Source organism: Seriola dumerili, unplaced genomic scaffold, assembly GCF_002260705.1.
Source record: "Seriola dumerili isolate Sdu_G_001 unplaced genomic scaffold, Sdu_1.0 BDQW01000052.1, whole genome shotgun sequence".
NCBI classification, from domain to species: Eukaryota; Metazoa; Chordata; class Actinopteri; order Carangiformes; family Carangidae; genus Seriola; species Seriola dumerili.
In genome coordinates, this window is record NW_019174307.1 from 16,445,671 (window position 1) to 16,464,272 (window position 18,602).

The 18,602-nt window shown below is 49.5% G+C and overlaps 1 protein-coding gene across 1 annotated transcript in view; it reads right to left on the bottom strand.

The window, feature by feature from the left end:
• Positions 1-18,602, bottom strand: part of bcor (BCL6 corepressor) — a 39,676-nt gene that overhangs the window by 15,549 nt on the left and 5,525 nt on the right. The window contains exons 3-9 of the mRNA XM_022740110.1: positions 15,138-15,279; positions 14,902-15,003; positions 5,323-8,505; positions 3,786-3,842; positions 3,142-3,301; positions 1,679-2,020; positions 258-542 (exon numbers count right to left, since the gene is read on the bottom strand). Coding sequence (XP_022595831.1) covers positions 258-542; positions 1,679-2,020; positions 3,142-3,301; positions 3,786-3,842; positions 5,323-8,505; positions 14,902-15,003; positions 15,138-15,279 — 4,271 coding nt within the window. The remainder of the gene's footprint in view (positions 1-257; positions 543-1,678; positions 2,021-3,141; positions 3,302-3,785; positions 3,843-5,322; positions 8,506-14,901; positions 15,004-15,137; positions 15,280-18,602) is intronic.

Genomic DNA, 18,602 nt, shown 5'->3' on the forward strand with positions numbered 1-18,602 from the left:
GGTGGGGGTGGTCGTGGTGGGGGGGGTGTTAGCTTTTAGCCCCCTGGTCCTGTTTCTGATTGCCCAGTCTTTCCCCTGGCAGGAGGAAGTATCCCCTACCTCATTTCCTCTGCCCCCTCCCCACAGGCTCCCGGGAAATCCCCTAAAGACACAACGCTCAACAAGAAAGTGAAACGTGAGCCAAAGATAGATTTCCGTTACCCTAGCTGAACTCAGAGATACAGAAGTGGTTTGCACGGCTGGCGGTTTATTCTTACCATTAAGTAGCTTCTCGCAGCCCCATTTCCTGTTGATCTCGGCTCTCTGAGCTGCGGCTCTCTCCTCTGGCTCGCTGGCCCTGATTTTGGGTTCCCGTAGTCTCTGCGCCGGGGCGACTAATCTGGGCTGGGGCCACGCCCTCTCCTGTTTGATTTGTGATCCGTCAGGTGAAGCTGTGCCGGTGGCGGGTTTGCTGAGTCGTAGTCCCTTCAGCTCGATGCAGACCTTGAGCTTGCGCACCTCGTCATCGTCATCTTCATCAGCACTGGTCTGCTCGCGCTCATCTGTGAACCATATGAACACAGTTTGCATTGTTTGCCATTTCTCATATATTGTTATAGAGGAGTTTTGCCCTGTGAAAAATCTTAAAACGTAACAGTTGCGGTGGTTAACCTCAGAAGAGTAGATGAGAAAAATTCTCATCCCTCATTTGTTTTAATGTTTTTGAAACCTATTGGATACACTAAGGAATGTATTACTGACAAGCTTACACCACATAAAGCCTTTTCAAAAATGCTACTCTCACCTTCGGCAACACACAAAACTATTGTTTGTACATACATACCAATCTGCAGACAACTGAGCACAAAGAACAAAGTCCATTAATCACTACATTCTTATGGCTTGTAAAACCCCCCCTGAGCCTTACATTACACACACACACACACACACACACACACAAGCACATACACACAAACGTACACACGCGCACACACAAACACAAACGCTCACACACACGCAAGAGAGGCAGGGAGCAGACAGATTGAGGAGTAAAAGGGGGAGACAAGTCAAGAATCGGGCGGAGAAACAAAGCAATAAAGACTGGAGAGGCAGAGGGAGAGTTCTCCCCCCTGAAATTCACGGGGGACGGGTATTTGACTCGTCTGCCAGTGCCAGGGAGAGCAAGCGCAATACCGCATGCCAGAAAAAAAAGGAAACCCAAACAGATGAGGGAAAAAAGAAAGGAGATGAAAAGAGAAGAAAAGAGCAGCTTTGAAGAGGGTGGGTAAGCGCAGCGGAGGAACGGCAGAGCTGAAAGAAGAGAGAGAGAATGGCTGTCCCTCTTTCTCGCTTCTCTCTAGCACACTGCTCAAAGGCAGGATTAAACACTTCTCTGAGCTGGCTGCCACACAGAGCGAAGGATGGGACGGGTGGGGGGGGTGTTACGGAACGGGTTTAAGGTGGAATTGATTGGGAAGGAGGAAGCATCAAAAGGAATAGAAAGATTGTTTAAAAAAAAAAGAAAAAAAAGAAGAGAAACAAGGGATGAGACGGGGCTCAGCATCACAGAAGACGAGGGGAACAGAAGTGGGCAGGATTAGAGTGCATGGAAAGCAGATGAGGTGGGGGGTGGGGGGGGGGTATTTGAGGAATATGGGAGTGGTCTGTAGGTGACGAAGCATGTATGAGAAATTCTCACCTGTAGAGATTTTGGGTCTTTTCTCTGGGTGAGACACCCTCTCTCCTTCCTCCCTCTCCGTGTCCTCAGGCTCACCCTTGATGCAGAGCGGACGTTTCCTGACGGGCGCAAAGCCAGGGCAGGCTTTTTCCTCAGGATACACTTTAGCTGGTGTCAAAATGGGAGGCAAACAATGACCTCCTTCAGACTCTCTCAACACCTTCTTGGTTCCATCCTTTAGCCCTCCTTGGCTGGCACTTCTGGCCCCGTCTCGGGCCCCCTGCCTTGGGGACAAAGGTTCCCTCGGGCCCCCGCACCTCTGGAGGACTGGAACTCTGTTGTTAGTGTATGCCGGCCGGACGCCTGAGGAGAGCGGAGACAGACGGATGGAAACGGGGGAGGGGGAGTGGGCAGAGGCAAAATAAGCAACAGAAGATGAAAGGGAGACAGACACATGGGGAGAGAATGTAGACAGACAGACAGACAGACAGAAAGAGAGCAGGGAAAAAAGGGGCGGGGGTGAGACAGGGTGAGGGATTGACAGAGGGAGAATGCCAGTTAAACACCAGCCAGCTTTTATTCAGCTTTAAAGACAGGCAGTAAAACTTTGATGGGGTAAAGACTTTTTAATCTGATGTGAGCCGAGCCAGCGGCCTGACGGTTCAGTGCAGCCGCTCGCACTTCCAGAGGAGAGGCAAGAAAACATCCTGCGCACTCACTGCGCACGGTAACTCCCATCCCTCTCCCCCCTTTCTCTGTCCTCCCCCACGGCATGACCGCACCACGCCCTTCTCACACAGAGCGTGACTCCAAACCCCCCCCCCCCCCCCTTTTTTCCCTCTCTTCTCGACTCCCTCTCCCTCTCTGTCTCCCTCCATGCCATAATTAGGCTCACACGTCAGCCGCGGCCTCGCTCCAACACACAGCTGGGCTCTCAGCCAACGTAACTAACCCCCCCCCCCTTCTCTCTCTCTCTCTTTCCGTTGCGCTCTCCCATCCGCTTTCACCCACTAACTCTCCCCCCGCTTTCACTCTCTCTCTCACGCAATCTCTGCCCCTCCTTCTCCTCTTGCCCTCCCTCTCGATCGTCTCTCCGCGCAGATAAGCACAAAAGGCTTCTTGAAAATAAAACTCCCCCTCTGTCTCGCTCGCGCGTTCGCTTGTGCTGCCTGGCTTGTATAAGAGTGTGTGCGTGTGTGTGTGTGCATATGTGTGTGTGTGTGTGTGTGTCTGTGTGTATGTGTGCGCGCGCGCGCGCGTGTGTGTTGAGTCTGTGTGTGGAAAAGTGTGTCTTTTTTTAGAGTGACCCGGTCTCGCCTAAGCATTTGCTGCAAATGCATGTGAGTGTGTACGCGCACCTATTGTTTGTGTGTGTCCCTTTCTGAGTGTTCATTTGCAGAGTGGCTGCATACGTGTGTATGTGCGTGCATTACGAGTGTGAGTGTGTGTGTGTGTGTGTGTGTGTGGGGTGCTGGGTTACTCACCCTCCCTCTCTCCCTGCCTGGTGGTGTGTTGGCAGTGTTCCAGCGCTCGCTCTCTGCGCTGGCCGTCTGCCAGCTCCCGTCCTGCTGCCGAGGCAGACACACACACACTGCCGCCCTCCTTCTCCTTCAGCTCCAGCTCCGAGAACCGCATCATTGCCCGCTGTGCGCACACAGACACACACAAAAATGCAGAGAAAACCCATGAAAACCACTCATCATCTGCCCACGCCACACACACACCTCTCTAAGCCTCAATCTGGCCTCAACAGCTACAGAAGCAAAAAATTGCATCAGAAATCACATTGTCTCAAAATCAAAAGAAAATGCCAAAGAAATTAAACCCACACACACAAAACGCACACAGGACAAAAAGGTAGACAGATAAATCACAAGCATGGCATCAAGACACAGGTTAGACTACTGCAGCCACTGTGAGTCCATGCGCTCTGGGGCTTAAGTCCTGGCATCTCCCTTCCTGAAACATAAACATGGCTAGGAAACATATACATCTAAGCCCTGAGGCAGAGAGAGGAGAAAAAGAGGAAAGAAGGGAGTGGGGGAAAAAAGGAGTGTGCAGTGATACAGAGTACAAAGGAGACAGAGCCCATCAGAGGCAGATGTGATAAGAAATGTAAAGAACTGACCTCCCAGTTAGCTGCAGGTTGACTTATATTACTCCCCTCTCGTGATATGACTTCCATCTAAGCAATTAGAATGGGGGGGCTCAATATATCTGTCCATCATTTCATCTTTTTATTTTTTTTAATGAATTTTTGTTATGTTTCTCCACATGTTTCTTTACACACAATAGGCAGCCACAATCCCACAAAATAACACAATCAAATTAAAGTGACTCAACAGGTCAATTAACACTGCATCAAAACTATCAAATAATTTCTGAACTGCATGAATGAGAAATTTGAAAAAGAGAATCAAAACAATATGTTCATTCTAAGCATGATTGATAATGCTAATTCAGTTTTAACTGTCTCATTTATTTTTTTTCCAAACAGACTTCCACGTCTAATTTTCTTTTAATGTCCAGAAATAGAGTGTTTGATAGCTTTGCATTGCAGCTGTGCATTGACAAGCATGACACAGACAAAACCACAGTTTTCTAGGGTGCGTTCACAACATAGACAGACATGTGCAACCTATTAACATATCTGCCTCTGAGCCAGTGGATAATATAACATAAGGTTTGCTTGTGTTTCTATGCTTAACGTTGAGCATAAGGAACCAGAGATAACAGTGTAAAACGAATAGCTCTACATGTGTGCGTGAATGACAGGGGATGACGGCCAAGTGTAGGGGGGACGTTGCTGTAATTGTGTGTTTATAGATGCAGTGAGATGTGTGTTAGCAGAGAGGGTCTTTTAGCCAATGGGGTGAGGAGAATTATAACCTTGGACAGCAACCAGGCAGGGCAGCATAGGCCATTGGGGGGGAGGAGGGTTGGGGGAGGATAGCAACTGGCGGATGGGGGCATGCAGAAAGCCTAAGAGGAACCCCAAAGAGGGCAGCTGCTGGTTTTTAAGCACACTGCAAGCCCTCCACTGCCCCTAACCTTGGGGTTAAGCATAGCCAAAGGCAGTGTGAACTGTGAGGCTGCCACAGTCATGCTCTGAAACTACAGTATATGGCTCTATAGCACAGTCAGCACTAACGCATGCTTTAGCCCCAAGGCAGTCACACAAGGACAAGCACGTACGGACACACAAACACGCACGCACAGAAATAACCTTTACAATGACTGCTCACTAATCACCATACAGAGATGGCAGCCCTGGTTAACCTTTGAACTGCCCTCCCTGATAGAGGGCCTCAACTAGCCTCACACTAAACCTCACTAAGACAATGATAAATTATGGGGAAGGTCAAGCCTATGGCCAGGACAGTAGCATGACAGCACTTATATTATTCTGTACTGTGTTGTAAATGCAGAGTATGCCAATTTCATGCAGGGTTTGTTCCACAGGCAGATCTGAATATTGCAGCAAGGGAATAAAGACAGTGGTCCTTGGGGGGGTTTATTCCTGCGTGGATGTTAGAACTGAAAGTATGTTTGAAATGTCTGCACGTAAGAAACGTTGGTCATATTGACCTGTCTGCAGCCCACCACCAGCTTGAGACCAATATATCCTGTACTCTATATACAACCACAAGTGTTAATAGCCTTACCTGCAGAGCTCTCTGTTCACGGCTCAGCTTGCTGGAGTCAGCATACAGCTCAGTGGTGACACATTTAAAGCGGTCGCCAACGTAGCCTGAGGAGTTAGCAATCCTCTTGGCAAGACTGGATCTACGAGAGCTTTTAGATGAAGTCTGGTTACCATCTTCTTCCTCCTCATCCCCTTCTCCTTGAGACTCTCCTAGGTCGACAATACTGTCTTCCTTTTCAGTCTCCCTCTCGCACACGTTCTCCTGGTCTGACCCCCTCTCCACATCTGTGCAGTGCTGAGTGAGGTGGAGAGCTCGGCTGTCCCTGTCCCCTTTGTCCTTACCAGAACCACGCTCCCCAGATGTGCGGGCACAGCGCAAGGTGCTCTGGTCTTGGTCTCCAGGGTCCGGGCTGGGGCTCTGTTCGTCCAGGCTCTCCTCTGCCTGGGTGATGTGCCCCGGAGAACGCGGGGACGTGCTAGACGTCACGCGAGGACAGTCTGTGTCCTGAGGAACCTTTGGTTTCCCAAAGGCAGTTTCTGGCTGTCTATCAGTGTGGTTGGGTTTCAGGGTGGGGCTCTGTCCAGAGTGGATTGGATAAGGATGGGAAAGGTGGTGTTGGTGTTTTGGCTCATAATCAATCTTTGTCAGATTTTGGTTACTATGACAACATTCATTTTGGTTAACCTTGGTGCTGGTCTCACAAGAGGGCTGTTTGTGGACTGTTGGCGTAGACTCAATATCTGTGTCTGAGTGTACAAGGTCTATGCAGACTATCTTTTCCCTGGATGTTACAGAGGAAGCATGAGCTTTGCTTTGACTGCCACCCTGTCCTTGTGCTCCTGCTTCCCTATCGGGCTTTATTTGGCTTCCTTCACTCATCTCTTTGCCAACATTGTGATCTCTGTGCCCCCCACATTCTTCAACAGCTCCCCGTGATTTCTCCTGTCCCCTGGACTTCAGACTTGCATCTCCCCTTTCTGGCAGCTTGTTGTCTGAGTGGGTCTGCATCAGGGGATGAGCCATCTCCTGAGAGTTATAAGTGAGGTACTCTCCTCCTGGACCAGCTGGGAGGTTGTGGTAGGGTAAAGGGTGTTTTGCTGCCAGTTGGGTTGGGTAAAGGCTGTTGCCGCCAAGCAGTATTGGGTGAGGGTAGACTGGGCCTTTTCCTGTAATTGGCAGGGAGTGTAGCGCCATGCCATCAGGGATGGGGTAGTGCAGGTATCTGTTAGCATAGGCCAAACTGTGGTTCAGGTAAGCGTCATTTTGAGGGAGGTAAAGGTGGCCAGGAGGGTGACCATTCTCTAAACAGGGCCTCTTGTATGATGATACCTCTGGAGTTGTTTCACCTCTCTTAGCGGTCAGAGAGGACTTTTCTGTTCCCTCTCTATGGTGGCCTGCAACTGATGGATGTTCTGATTGGCTGGGGATGTGTTTGACCCACTCACCATTAGGTTTGGGAGAAAGAGCCCTGGAGCTCACCAGAGAGGAGCCCGAGTGTTGTGAGGAGGGAACATTATGGTTTGGCTCCCCAATCCTTGGACAGGATGAGCTACGTTGCTGAGGGAGTACTCTCTCCAGACCCTTGTGTTTGATGACAGAGGGCGAGGAGCCTTTGGCTTGTGAAAGGCCCAGGTCTGTGTTAGGCCTTGGAGAGGAGGGCAAGCCTGGTGTGTGCTGTGTATGGGAGGGAGACGGGCTTGGTACAACCCAGGAGGAGTGTAAAGTGCTGATCATCTCTGGCCTCTCTGAGACCTTTGAAGAAGTGCTGCTGACCACAGAGTGAGGGTGGGAGGAAGGAGAGAGGGAGAGGTTTTCCTTTAGGAGCTCTCGGCTTGGGGGCAGTCCATAACGTGCGCTTGATGCTATAGTGTCCATCTTAACTGGGAAACCATTGGGAGGCGGTCCAAAGTCAAGTATTCTTCCAGACAAATCTAAGGGCTTCTCTGCTGAGTCTTTGGTTGCTTGGGGTTGGTGAGCTGGCCTTTCAAAATTAGGTTTGGAGGGTGACCTGCTGGGTCTCCTCTCAACCCCTACACTTCTGTGCTCAGGTCTGGGTTTGTGGGGGCTGGGCCGGGCAGGAGAGGGCTGCTCTGATGCCATGCTGCTCACAGAGAATGGATGAGGAATGGACTGCGTGGATGAGGACGAGGCAGATACTGAAGAAGTGGAGGAGGTGGGTGGTTGTCCTATCCTAGCAACTGGCCTTTGTAAGTCCAGTGAACTGTCGATGAGAGCAGGGGGAGGGGGAGGCTGGGGAAGGCGAGAAGATGCGTGAGAAGAAGAATCAGTAGGCAGACTATTATTATTCCCACCATTGGTGCCACTGGTGCTAGTACTACTGGTGTTATTGTTGTTGCTCGAGCCCTTCCTAGAGGGAGGTCTGCTTGGTCTACTGCTCCTGCTTGGGGAGCGGTCCCTGTCTATAGCAGCCTGATGGTGCTGAGGATGAGGGGAAGGTTGGTGAAGTTGTTGTGCAAATGGGGGCGGAACACCAAGCCCCTTGTCCTGGCAGTGTACCAGTGATGTGGGGGCCACCGTGACTGCAGGAATCCTCATAGGGGGCGCCACCAGGGGAGAAGAGATGGGAGAGGGAGGATAGGGCGGCATGTAGTAGAGCCTCTCAGCAGCAGAGGCGGCTGCCGCCGGATTAACGTTACCCCCCTGTGCTGCACACAGAGAGGAGTAGGCCAGGTGCTGGGGAAGATAGGGGTTGGGTTGGCTGAGCAAGGACGCTTTGTACATGTTTAGAGCTGCGTACTTGGATGTGTCCATGAAGGGGTACATGCTTGCTTCTGGGTAGGGGCTGAGCCATGGCAGGCGGAGGTAGCTACCACCAGCACTCGCCAAGCCCAACTCAGATGCTTTTTCTCCAGGCCCGACTCTGCGTTCCAAGCCTAAACCTTCAGCTCCGGCTCCAGGAACCAGCACCGGCTTGTGGAGACCTGGAGGGGTGCCCTTGTAGAGGCCCAGATATCCATTTGTGGGCTTACGACTGTCCAGAGGGCCGTCAGGCTTGTAGATGATCTCTGGGAGACCATCCCTGTTGTAAGTGAGAGGGAGGCCGGGCGTCTCTCTGCTCTTCTCTGCTGGTAGTGCTCTGATCCCTGGGTATACAACCCCACCATGGAGACGAAGACCATCATGTATCAGAGTGCTTCGGTCCAGCCCCATTGCTGCCAGGGGCGTCAACCTTGCATCCACCTGCAGCAAAAAGTGGATGAAAGAGAAGTAAATGTGATTCTCATGACTGGAATCAGATAAATTATAAATGTGATAGTGAAAATGTGAACTTTACTGCTCAATATTTCTTAGTCTTCTAGGTTAGGTAAATGCATGCTCATAGTGAAACAGATCGAGTGATTGATTTCCAGATAATGGTGACTCATGTGACAAGATGAGTAAACAGGACTGCGGACAAGCGCAGGGACTTGCCATGTTTTGTGTGATGTGGTTCCCTTGTCTTAGTTCCAGGTTGGTTTGTGTCTCAGCATCGACATCACGAACAGATGTTGCCCTGTGGAGATGAGCAAACAGTTAGCAGTTAGTGTCTTGGCTCTGCCCCACTCCCACACACACACACACACACACACACACACACACACACACACACACACATCTTTGTTGTTTTGCTCCAAAAAACAAAAATTGACATTGCAAAAATGTCAGTTTATAAAATCTCCCAAAGAGAAATAACATAGAAATTAAATATTAAATAGACTTTCTGGGGCATGCAAACCTAAATAATATATCAACATATGCCTTATTGCTATATGGCAATCAAATGTGTAACAGAGATGTGTAACTGAGATGAGACGCGGAGAGTAGAGCGAAGGTACAAAGAAAAAAAAGATAATGGCACCGCCAGCTATAGTCATCACAACCTTCCTCTCACTCTCACTCACATACACACACAACTCCACTGAAGTAGTCACTGGAGATGAAAGCACTGTGTGGGCTCCCCCTCCCCTCCCCTTCCCTCCCCTCCCATCCGTCAACACCCCTCAGCAACCCCCACCCCCCCACCCCCATCCTGCCTACCCTGTGGGCTAGACGTGCATTGTGGGGCTGCGTCTATTCAGTCACGTTCCCCACACACTGGTTTGTGCGCCCTCTTTGACCTGCTCTCTCAGCTGCTTCAGCCAGAGGAGCGAGGGAAGATTATACACCAGAGACCACTTCGGTGGGAGACCATTTACCCGCCCGCCAACACAGAAGCCACAGATCAACAAACACACCAACGAACACGTGCAAAAGTATAGTATGCACGAGAAAAAAACCGACAACTATGCAAAATGTACAAAAAAACAGAGCATGAAATGATAAATATAGAGGACATGGTGTTTCTTTGAGGCTGGCTTCTTTCGAGAATCATTAGAGTAATGACAATAAGTAGTTTAAAAAAAAAAAAAAAAAAAAATCCCATTTAGATCCCTTTGTGTGTGAAATGCCCTTTAATCTGCACATATTTTGTATACATTCAGATTTCATTAAAGCGCTGGAGCATAACGGAGCTGTTATCATGTGAGATTTGAAATAAGTTACATAAAGATTATCATCGGATATTCATTAATGCAATATTTTAGGAAAAGACAAATTTACTAATTAGTCTGTAACATTAAATCTGCACTTTTATCAGCTGATTGCTGATGGTGCATGGTTAGCTAACCCAAATCTATATTAAAAAATCATTTTTAAAAAAGTTTGTTTGAGCTATACCTACAGTATTAGTTAACACAATATATGTCAAATGTGGACCATGTTGACTTTTACAAGTGAGAACAGAATCACCAACCCCAGATTTGAGTAAACTGGCAGCAAATCTACAGCATTTTTTCTAGTTTGTATTTATGTTATGCTGTCGTTTCAGTGGATATAAAAATCTACTTTTTAAGAACTGTGACAACACACTGCTGCCGCATTACTGAGCGAAAGAGACCACAACCTTGTCAGAAAATAAGAAACTGTGACAAACCACACAAATTTAGCGTTCATAAAATATTTTAGAACTGGCACCACTGAGAAATCATTGAATGCTTAGGAGCTTTGGTGAGTCAAGTGGCATCTTAAAAGTCTACTAACCCACTGGTCTGCCTGATTTTAAGAGGCTGCTTCAAAATCATCGGTTCTTGTTTTACCATAAAAAGAGGTGAAACAACAATGAGGAAAGGTGAAATTACTGCTCCCATGCCAGATTTTATTTAAAAGGTAATATTCAGTATTAGACTTAATGACTCGTCAGGGTGGACATTTTTGTAAGACAGTCCTGTTAGTGGAGCCAGTGCAGAGAAGAGGTGGGAGACAGAGAGAGAGAGAGAGAGAGAGAGAGAGAGAGAGAGAGAGAGAGAGAGAGAGAGAGAGGGAGAAGTGCCTTTAAATAGTAAGAGTGAAGCTTCGCCGTGCTCGGCAGTGCTGGGAGCAGCAGAGAAACTCGGCTCCTCGATCATAGCAGAGAAACGCCTCCGAGACTCGCTGCCGCGCCGCTGGCACGCCACTTTTATTGCCGTGACCCGGGGCCCATTAATCAGCCTGCTGCGGGCCCCTTTGGCATGGCTCCTCCCTGCCCCAGCGCTCCCACCTCCCCTCCCCAAACACCGCTCGTTCTGCCCCAGCTCCCCGGGGCCAGTCCTGCTTCAACAACATCCGCATCTGACGGAACTGAAACGGAGTGCGTGCGTGGGCAGAAGCGCTACAGTGTGCGAGTGTGCGAGTGTGCGTGCAGCCACGTGTATGCGAGGCTGCAAATTACACGGACAGATTTGAGAAATCACATCACTCCCGTTTCCTGTATTTCCAGGAGCAACACATGCACCTTTCTCTGTTTCACACCCTCTCTCTCTCTCTCTCTCTCCCACACCCACACACACACACACGCTGCTCTGAAAAGTCAATGACAGCGAACATAAAAAACTAAGCCTCTAATACAAACGCAGATAGTCGATGACATGCTACCTTCACGGACATTTCTGTTCAACCGAAAGACAACCGTCACCGCTAATATAGGCTAGAGAAATCCCTCTCCTCTCTTTGGGAAAAATCTACGTAGGTTCTCCAGAAAGAAAGAAAAGGGAAGACAACAGAGAGGAAACGATCTGTTCTGGTTCAGGTCAGTGCAACTAAAAGATAGTCCTGGTGCCTGGTTATTACTCCACGATGTGCCCTCACTGTGCTGATGACTGATTTCATTTCCATGAAATTAATAGTAGCCCAGCTAAGATGAGAGGCTGCATCGGGCCTCAAGGTCAGGATCAAGCACATGGCGGCACTCAGCGTGCACCGCCGGGAATAACCCTCCGCTTTTGGATGCATGCGTAAAATCTGAACTGCACACTGACAACCTGTTCAAACTGCGCCAAAACGCAAAGTGCTCCACCGGTCATTGTTTCACCACCAGCCGGATGCGGTTAGTGCTAGATGCTGTATGTACTTTAAAAGGTAAATTGGTGCACAATAATGCTTTACATTAATATAGGCTTATATACACTAATGTTAGATGCCTTGGAAATGCTGCTCAACAAACATTCACATCAGCAACGCACCCTGGAGTGTATGAAAAGGCTATGCATTTCAATTTATAATTTCAGTGAAGTCTGGACACAAAAGGCGGCTTTTTCCTGGGTGTTGGGCAGTCCTGCATTGGTAGCTTATAAACCTGATGCTTTATTTTATTATATGAACAAATCCTGCCAATGTCACATTATGAGTGGAAGGAAGGGCAGGAGAGGGGGAGAGATAGGAAAGGAGTAAAAGGCAGTGTGTTGACGCCAATCCTCGCTGCTAAGAATAGTTTGCGCAACAAACAACTCCCGACGGCCGCCCAATCCATCACAGTGGTCGGCAGCAGCAGGCGGGGGGAGGGGGGAGGGAGGAGGTGGTGGGGGGCGCAGCGGTCGGAGCCGCGTTTATAAACCAGACCGCTGGAGCGGAGCCCCGACTCGCACCATTAAACAGAAAACCACCGGGTGTTTTTAGCGGAACCTCGCACAGCTCTGTAGGGCCTATTTCGGTGTTGTGTGCTTTTAAGGGAGGAGTAGCAAACAAGGACAGAAGGATAGACTGATAAAAGAGAAGGAAGAATGAGTGAAAACTAACTCGCTTCTCCCTCTTTTTTCCCCTTGTTTCCTGCTTCTGACGACAACGACTTGAACTCTCCGCGACCCGCAGTATATGCACCGGAACAAACACTGGCACCGCTCATCATTTCCTCCAGAGCTGAGGCCTCTCTGCTCCCAGTGCAACGCTCGCGTGTGTATGTGTGTGTGGTGTGTGTGTGTGTGAGTGTGAGAGAGAGAGAGAGAGAGAGAGAGAGAGAGAGAGAGAGACTTGTGAAAGTGGTTGTATCACTATTAGCACCTTCCTCCCTCACAAAGTTGACAAATGACCAACTAGAAACGCAGATCCACAGTCAATGAGTCCAGGACATATCAATCATTCACAATCACCCTCCTGTGTTTATGATGTGACTGTTGCACGGTCACGTTTGCCAGTCAGTTCGCCACAATGACGGGAAACCGGGAATGTGGGTCTCGCTGTATAACGGGAGTGACGGCGCCCTTTCGCTCTATGTCCCTGGAGCTTTGCCAAGCTCTCTGAAGCGCAGAGCTCCGATCAGCTCTAAAAAAAATGCGGTGTGACGCAGGATAATCTCCGCAGCGACGGGGGTGGGGTGGGGATAAACACGGATTAAATGCGGGCGCGCGCGCATGCACACACAGAAACCACAGACGCACACAAAACACAGCGAGGCGGTGTCGGTGTTGGTGTGTCTGTGTGTGTGTGTGTGTGTGTGTGTGTGTGTGTGTGTGTGTGTGTGTGTGTGTGTGTGTGTGTGTGTGAGAGTCCGAAACGAGAGGAATTCTGCTCACACTGTCGGTGAACAAAATAGAAATCAGCGGGAACAAATCCGAGAAAACACATGAAAAAAAAGCGCGGACCAAACCCAGAACCTGACTACTAACTACACAGCCTCGGGGCCACACTCTCACCAGCACACACACAGCATCATAAAGAGAAAAAGTGCGGAAGTGAACGCGAGCCCAATTTTAATTGTTATTGATTATCAGGCCGACGTGTGCCAAATGGTCCAACTGATCATCTCGCCGTGGACTCCGGGAGCAGTGTGTGGAAAGTTGACACGCTGTTTGTTTCTGATATAACAGAACCACAGTGACTGAGCAGAGACGGAGGGACAGAGGGAGAGAGCTGGAGGAGGTGAAGGCTGCACAGACACACTGAGCGCGCTGCTGGTGGAGCACAGAGCTGGAAGGAGCCAACGGCGTCTCTTCAGCTGTCACATTATTAGCGACCGAGCTGTAAACAAGGGGCCCCTGCGTCCTCCCGGGCCGCTGCACAGCCGCATGCAAGTCGGTGCACGGTTCAACTCCCCCCCGAGGCAGTACGGCCGTCAACAACGGTAACATTGTGAGCCACCCCCCTCCCTCCCGTGCTGTCACTAGGGCCCGGGCGGCGGCTGCTGAACTGGCTCTATTCATCCCGGGCCAAATGAGGACTAAATGGCCCTTTATGCCACCAAAGGACCTGATTGTAATCGGGATGCGCATGCACGAGTGGCCCCGCGTTTACCGGAGGTTTCTTGACTTTTCTTTGAAATGCTGGCGTTGCTTTCATGTGCTGGATGTTTCTAATGAAAGAAACATCCAGCCATGTGCCCCCCCCCCTCCCGTACATACCGTCCCCCGCCCACCCATATAGGTTGAATAGTCTGTTTAAAAGAGCACACTTAATTATTGGTGGCGTGTAAAGACTTAAATGAGACAAAATGCATGTTAGTTTAAACAGGTGCCGAATCAATGTGAGGTAAACCACAGCTTTCACACCTCTGACATAACCTAGATTCTGGCTTTAAAGGTCGCAGGTGACACGAGAGGAAACGATACTGCTGTACCCAAACACTCTAAACGACCAAACGCTTAGAAATACAAAATGAATTCTTTACTAAAACGCAGTTTGTGTGTGTGGACTTGGTAGCACAAACTCTGGTGATCCAACTCCAAACTCCAGGTCAACAACTTTACAGCCGACATTAACCTGGTGATGTGCCATCCAGACAGCAGCAGATAACACATTCTTGCTTTGTAAGCGGTTGCGGTAATAAACTCCTATCGCCATCACCCTGCTGTGCTGCCAAGCGTCTGTGGGATTTCGTCAGAAAGATGCCCGAGGCACCGACATCTAAAAACAAACGAGGAGGCCTGATCGAGACTGCGCCTGCGGAGACTGAGAGGAGGGAGGTGAGGCGTGTCATCATTACTCTGCTGCTCAATCAATCTTGCTATTGGTTCGGCCAGAGCAAGGTTAGTAAACTATAATACAATCACGGTGAGATTTATATTTTAATTTTAGCCCGTGTCTTCGTACGACAGCAGGTCACTGGTTCTAACACCTATCAGCAGAAACATCCAAATGTTGCTTTTGGAGACATGATTAACTAACACTGTGTATAGGGAAGGAATTAATGTCTAAAACTGGACTCATAACAACCTAACATCCGCGCGTAATTGGCTACGGAACTATCAGCTTTAATGCTAGAGTGGAGAATAATGTGATGTGTGAGATGTGGCTCTCTGGGGCCGTCCTGACCGTCTCTGTGTCTGTGAGACAGTACTGGGGGCCGACACATCTCTGCGGGGAAGTGATCCGTGAGCTCCAGACCTCGTCGAAAACAAAAAGGTTTGTGGAGCGCTGAGAGAGAGAGTAGGAGAGGGAGGGGGGAGAAGGGAGGGAGGGAGGGAGGGAGGGGGAAGGGGAGGGGGGCGGCTCTCCCGTTTCATCGCGAGGTCCCGGGAGGCCAGCACGGAGCATAGCTTCAATCAAACCGTGACGTCTCCTCCGGGAGCTGCGCAGCGCCTGGAAAACCGATCTCTCCTCGGCTCGCTGCCGTGCCTCCGCTTTTGTTCACACGCACCTCGCCTCAGCAGCGAGCGCAGCGCCGGCAGCGACGAGGCTGTTGTTTTATATCTAGGCGTGAGTGAGGGAAAAAAAAGAAAAGAAAAACAACAACAAGCGCGACAACAATAAGACAGACCTCATGTCTCCGAGTGAGAAAAAAACAGAACACGGGCATTTCCTTTGACGAATTTTACCCATTTCCCCAACACATTAGAAAGGGTTTGATGTGTAAAAGTGGTCCCGTGATTGTACTGACGTGCTCTCTCTGTGCCTAATATTCCCCACGTGGTCCTTATTGATTCCAGATTAGAAAAAGCGGACAAACAGCAGGTTAATGGGTTTAAAATGGAGGCGGTGTGACTGTCCCTATACACGCAGCAGACCCCCCCCCCTCCCCTCTCTCTCTCTCTCCTCCCCCAAGCACCACGCTGACACATCCACTGTCACAAATCACTCAGCATCACAATATGACCCAGCAGGCCCGGGGCTGGCGCTGCCTTCAGGTGTACATCCCCAGACAACATGCGCACACATCCCGAAACTGTTAACAACTGCGAATGTGTGTAAAATCACACTTCTCAGGAGTTTTCAATATTAAAAACACACATTCAAACATCGAGTCCCCCACCTGAGCTGAGTTGTACATATTTGGAGATAAGAGACTGACAGAGGTGAAAGTGAAACCTGTGATTAGTTAAGCCACTGTTAAAACACTTTCTATTAGTAATAATTTCCAATAGACGACATGAACGCCAAATTAAAAACCCTGGGCCTGGGGTAATAAAACAGTTTTTGAAAGAAGTGTTAAGTCCTCTCGCGTGAGGAGAAGGAGAGAGAGAAAGAAATATCAGTATGTCAATCTATGGTAAGCAGCCCTCCCCCTCTGTGTTCCAACACCTGGAGAACAGATCAGCCCCACACTGACTTCACAGCGCACAGTGGAAAAATGATGCGCAAAACAGTCCGACGGGGTTCACTATAAATAAACTCGGCCCACACAAAATGTGAAGTATTTGTTTTAGGCTTCCACAACAAGCACCGCTTGAGGAACATGCTCTATTAGCCTGCCTAAAGATCAGACTCAAAAAGGCTATCTGTGCTTCAGAATGTGTGGGTTACGCTTGTGAAGAGATGACGGCAGGATGACCACATTATTCTGATGGTTTAGCTGCATAATGGATGACCTGCACTTTTATTTTTTTGTGAGAAATCCGTAGGACGCAATCACAAATGCCAATCAAGAGGAAACCCCACTATTGCGGCACAGAGAGGCCCATCCAAACCTGAATGTCTGACTAAACCTGATGTCACGTCTCAGCAAAAGTCTGTATGTCATTATTTCCACAAAAACAAACTAGATTCAAGGGAACAAGTGGAACAATGGTTCATGACAGCATAACAGCATGTTATTTGCCCAGTTTGGCAAATAATTAGCCACACAGTCTCATAGATCACCCTCCCTACTCATCAAGTGTAATTTTATTAAGTAAGGCTTCCGATATTCAAGATCTCCACTGTTTGTTTGATTATTACTCTTTAAAAATAAGGAAAAAAAAGACTCAAATTTAACGTTACGTAGATGTATGACAAAACTAGTGTCTCTCACGTCTCCATACCAGCTGAGACCGAGGTTTCATTTAAATACAATTAAGCTTTTATTCTGCATCAAAGCCCCCTGAAGTAGCCTCCTCCTCCCCCACCCACCAGTTAATCCCCTGAGCTGTTCCCCCGAAAGGTCCCAACACGCGGTCTTGCTCTCCCAACCTGCTCGAGCCTCAGCCGAGCAGACGCGTGCGTTATGAGCGAACCCCTATACTGTATATCGTGTGCGGATTGGCTGCCGGGACTTAAGTGGTCTTTTAGTAGCTGCTTCCCTCACTAAGCTCGTCAATGAGCTGGAGCCAGCCAATATGAGGCACATCGATCGTCCTAAGAGAGCGTTCCCTAATTAGTGCCTGTGTGGCTCCCGGACAGGCGGCAGGCAGGCACCGCGGCATGGGAAGGAAAACTCCCCCGATATCAGCCCTTGTCTTGCGATGGAGAGGGTGTTCCTGACGAAGTCCTTTTATAGGACAAGAAATGTCTCGGCCCTGAAACGCAAAGCTACGTAGCCCGCACAGAGGCTTTGGAGAGTCGTTAGGGAAGACGATTCAGTTTGGAAAACATCCAACACGCCTTGCAGCACTTACCCTATTTCAATTAAACAGCAACTTTATATGAAGTGGTTCACACCGATCGCTGCCACCCACGGTGCTGCAGAGGGAAGATGACGATATAAGAAGAAAAACATCTCTTAATACTGATAATGGCTGAGTAGAAATAGTGGATTGGATTAAAGGCGAATTGGAAAAGTGGTTTAAAATTCGTAAAGGCTCATCGAGCTATTAAAAGCTATGAAGAAATTACTGGCAGGTTTTTTTTTTTTTAACTGTTAAACTTTAATATTATTAACGAGTCTGGGTGACAACTTCCCCCTACGAGAGAGCAGCGCGTAATCGAGCTGCTGGGGGGGGAAGGGGTGGGCTGTGGGGGGGGGGGGGGGGGTGATGGGGGGGGGGGTCCTAACTGGTGCTACATGGATCCTCCGTGCGCAAAGGATATTCCCCTGCAATGCAAAGACTAGTTACAGAAAGACAGAGACAACATACTGTAGCGCAAAGTCACATCGGAGAACACCTGCAAGACATGAAGTGAGAGGGAGGGAGAGAGAGCGCGAGAGTGCGTGATTGAGTGAGTGAGTGAGAGAGGTGGCACGATGCCAGAGTGGCTTCCGTCACCTAGACAGGAAGGTGAGCGGTGCCCCCGTCCCCCTCCCCACAAACACCTTCTCCCAACACCACCTTTGGGACTGACGAGACGACTGATCAGCGTCCACTCTGTCCAAACAAAGCCCCCACACCTCCCCCACGAACACACACTCAGCTGTCACACCAACACACACACACACACACACAGACACACACACCGCGGGGATGCCCTCCAACTGAACTGAAGCGTGTATAAACGGAGCAGCGCCGCTTGCTTCCCTTTGGCAGGGCGAGGCTGGATTCCGTAACCTTGTTTAGCGCAGAAGCTCCGTGTGCGCGCACGCACACGCGTACATACACACTCCTACCGTCGCCCCACAGGCTCTCACACACTTCGTCACACAACAGAGTGCGAAAAGCCTGAATATTCACCATCGAGGACGGCGCCACTTTCAAGTCCGTTAATCTCTGGGACGTCCTTCTCACCTCCGGCCGGTTGACAGGACAGTTGTAAAAAAGGCCAAGCTCATGGTCGGATCATTATGTGTGTGTGCGCGTGTTATTTATCAACCACATGCCACTGCCCCGCCGAAACGCACAAAGACCACCCTATGCGCTATTCTTAGAAGTGGCCGATCCTCTCAC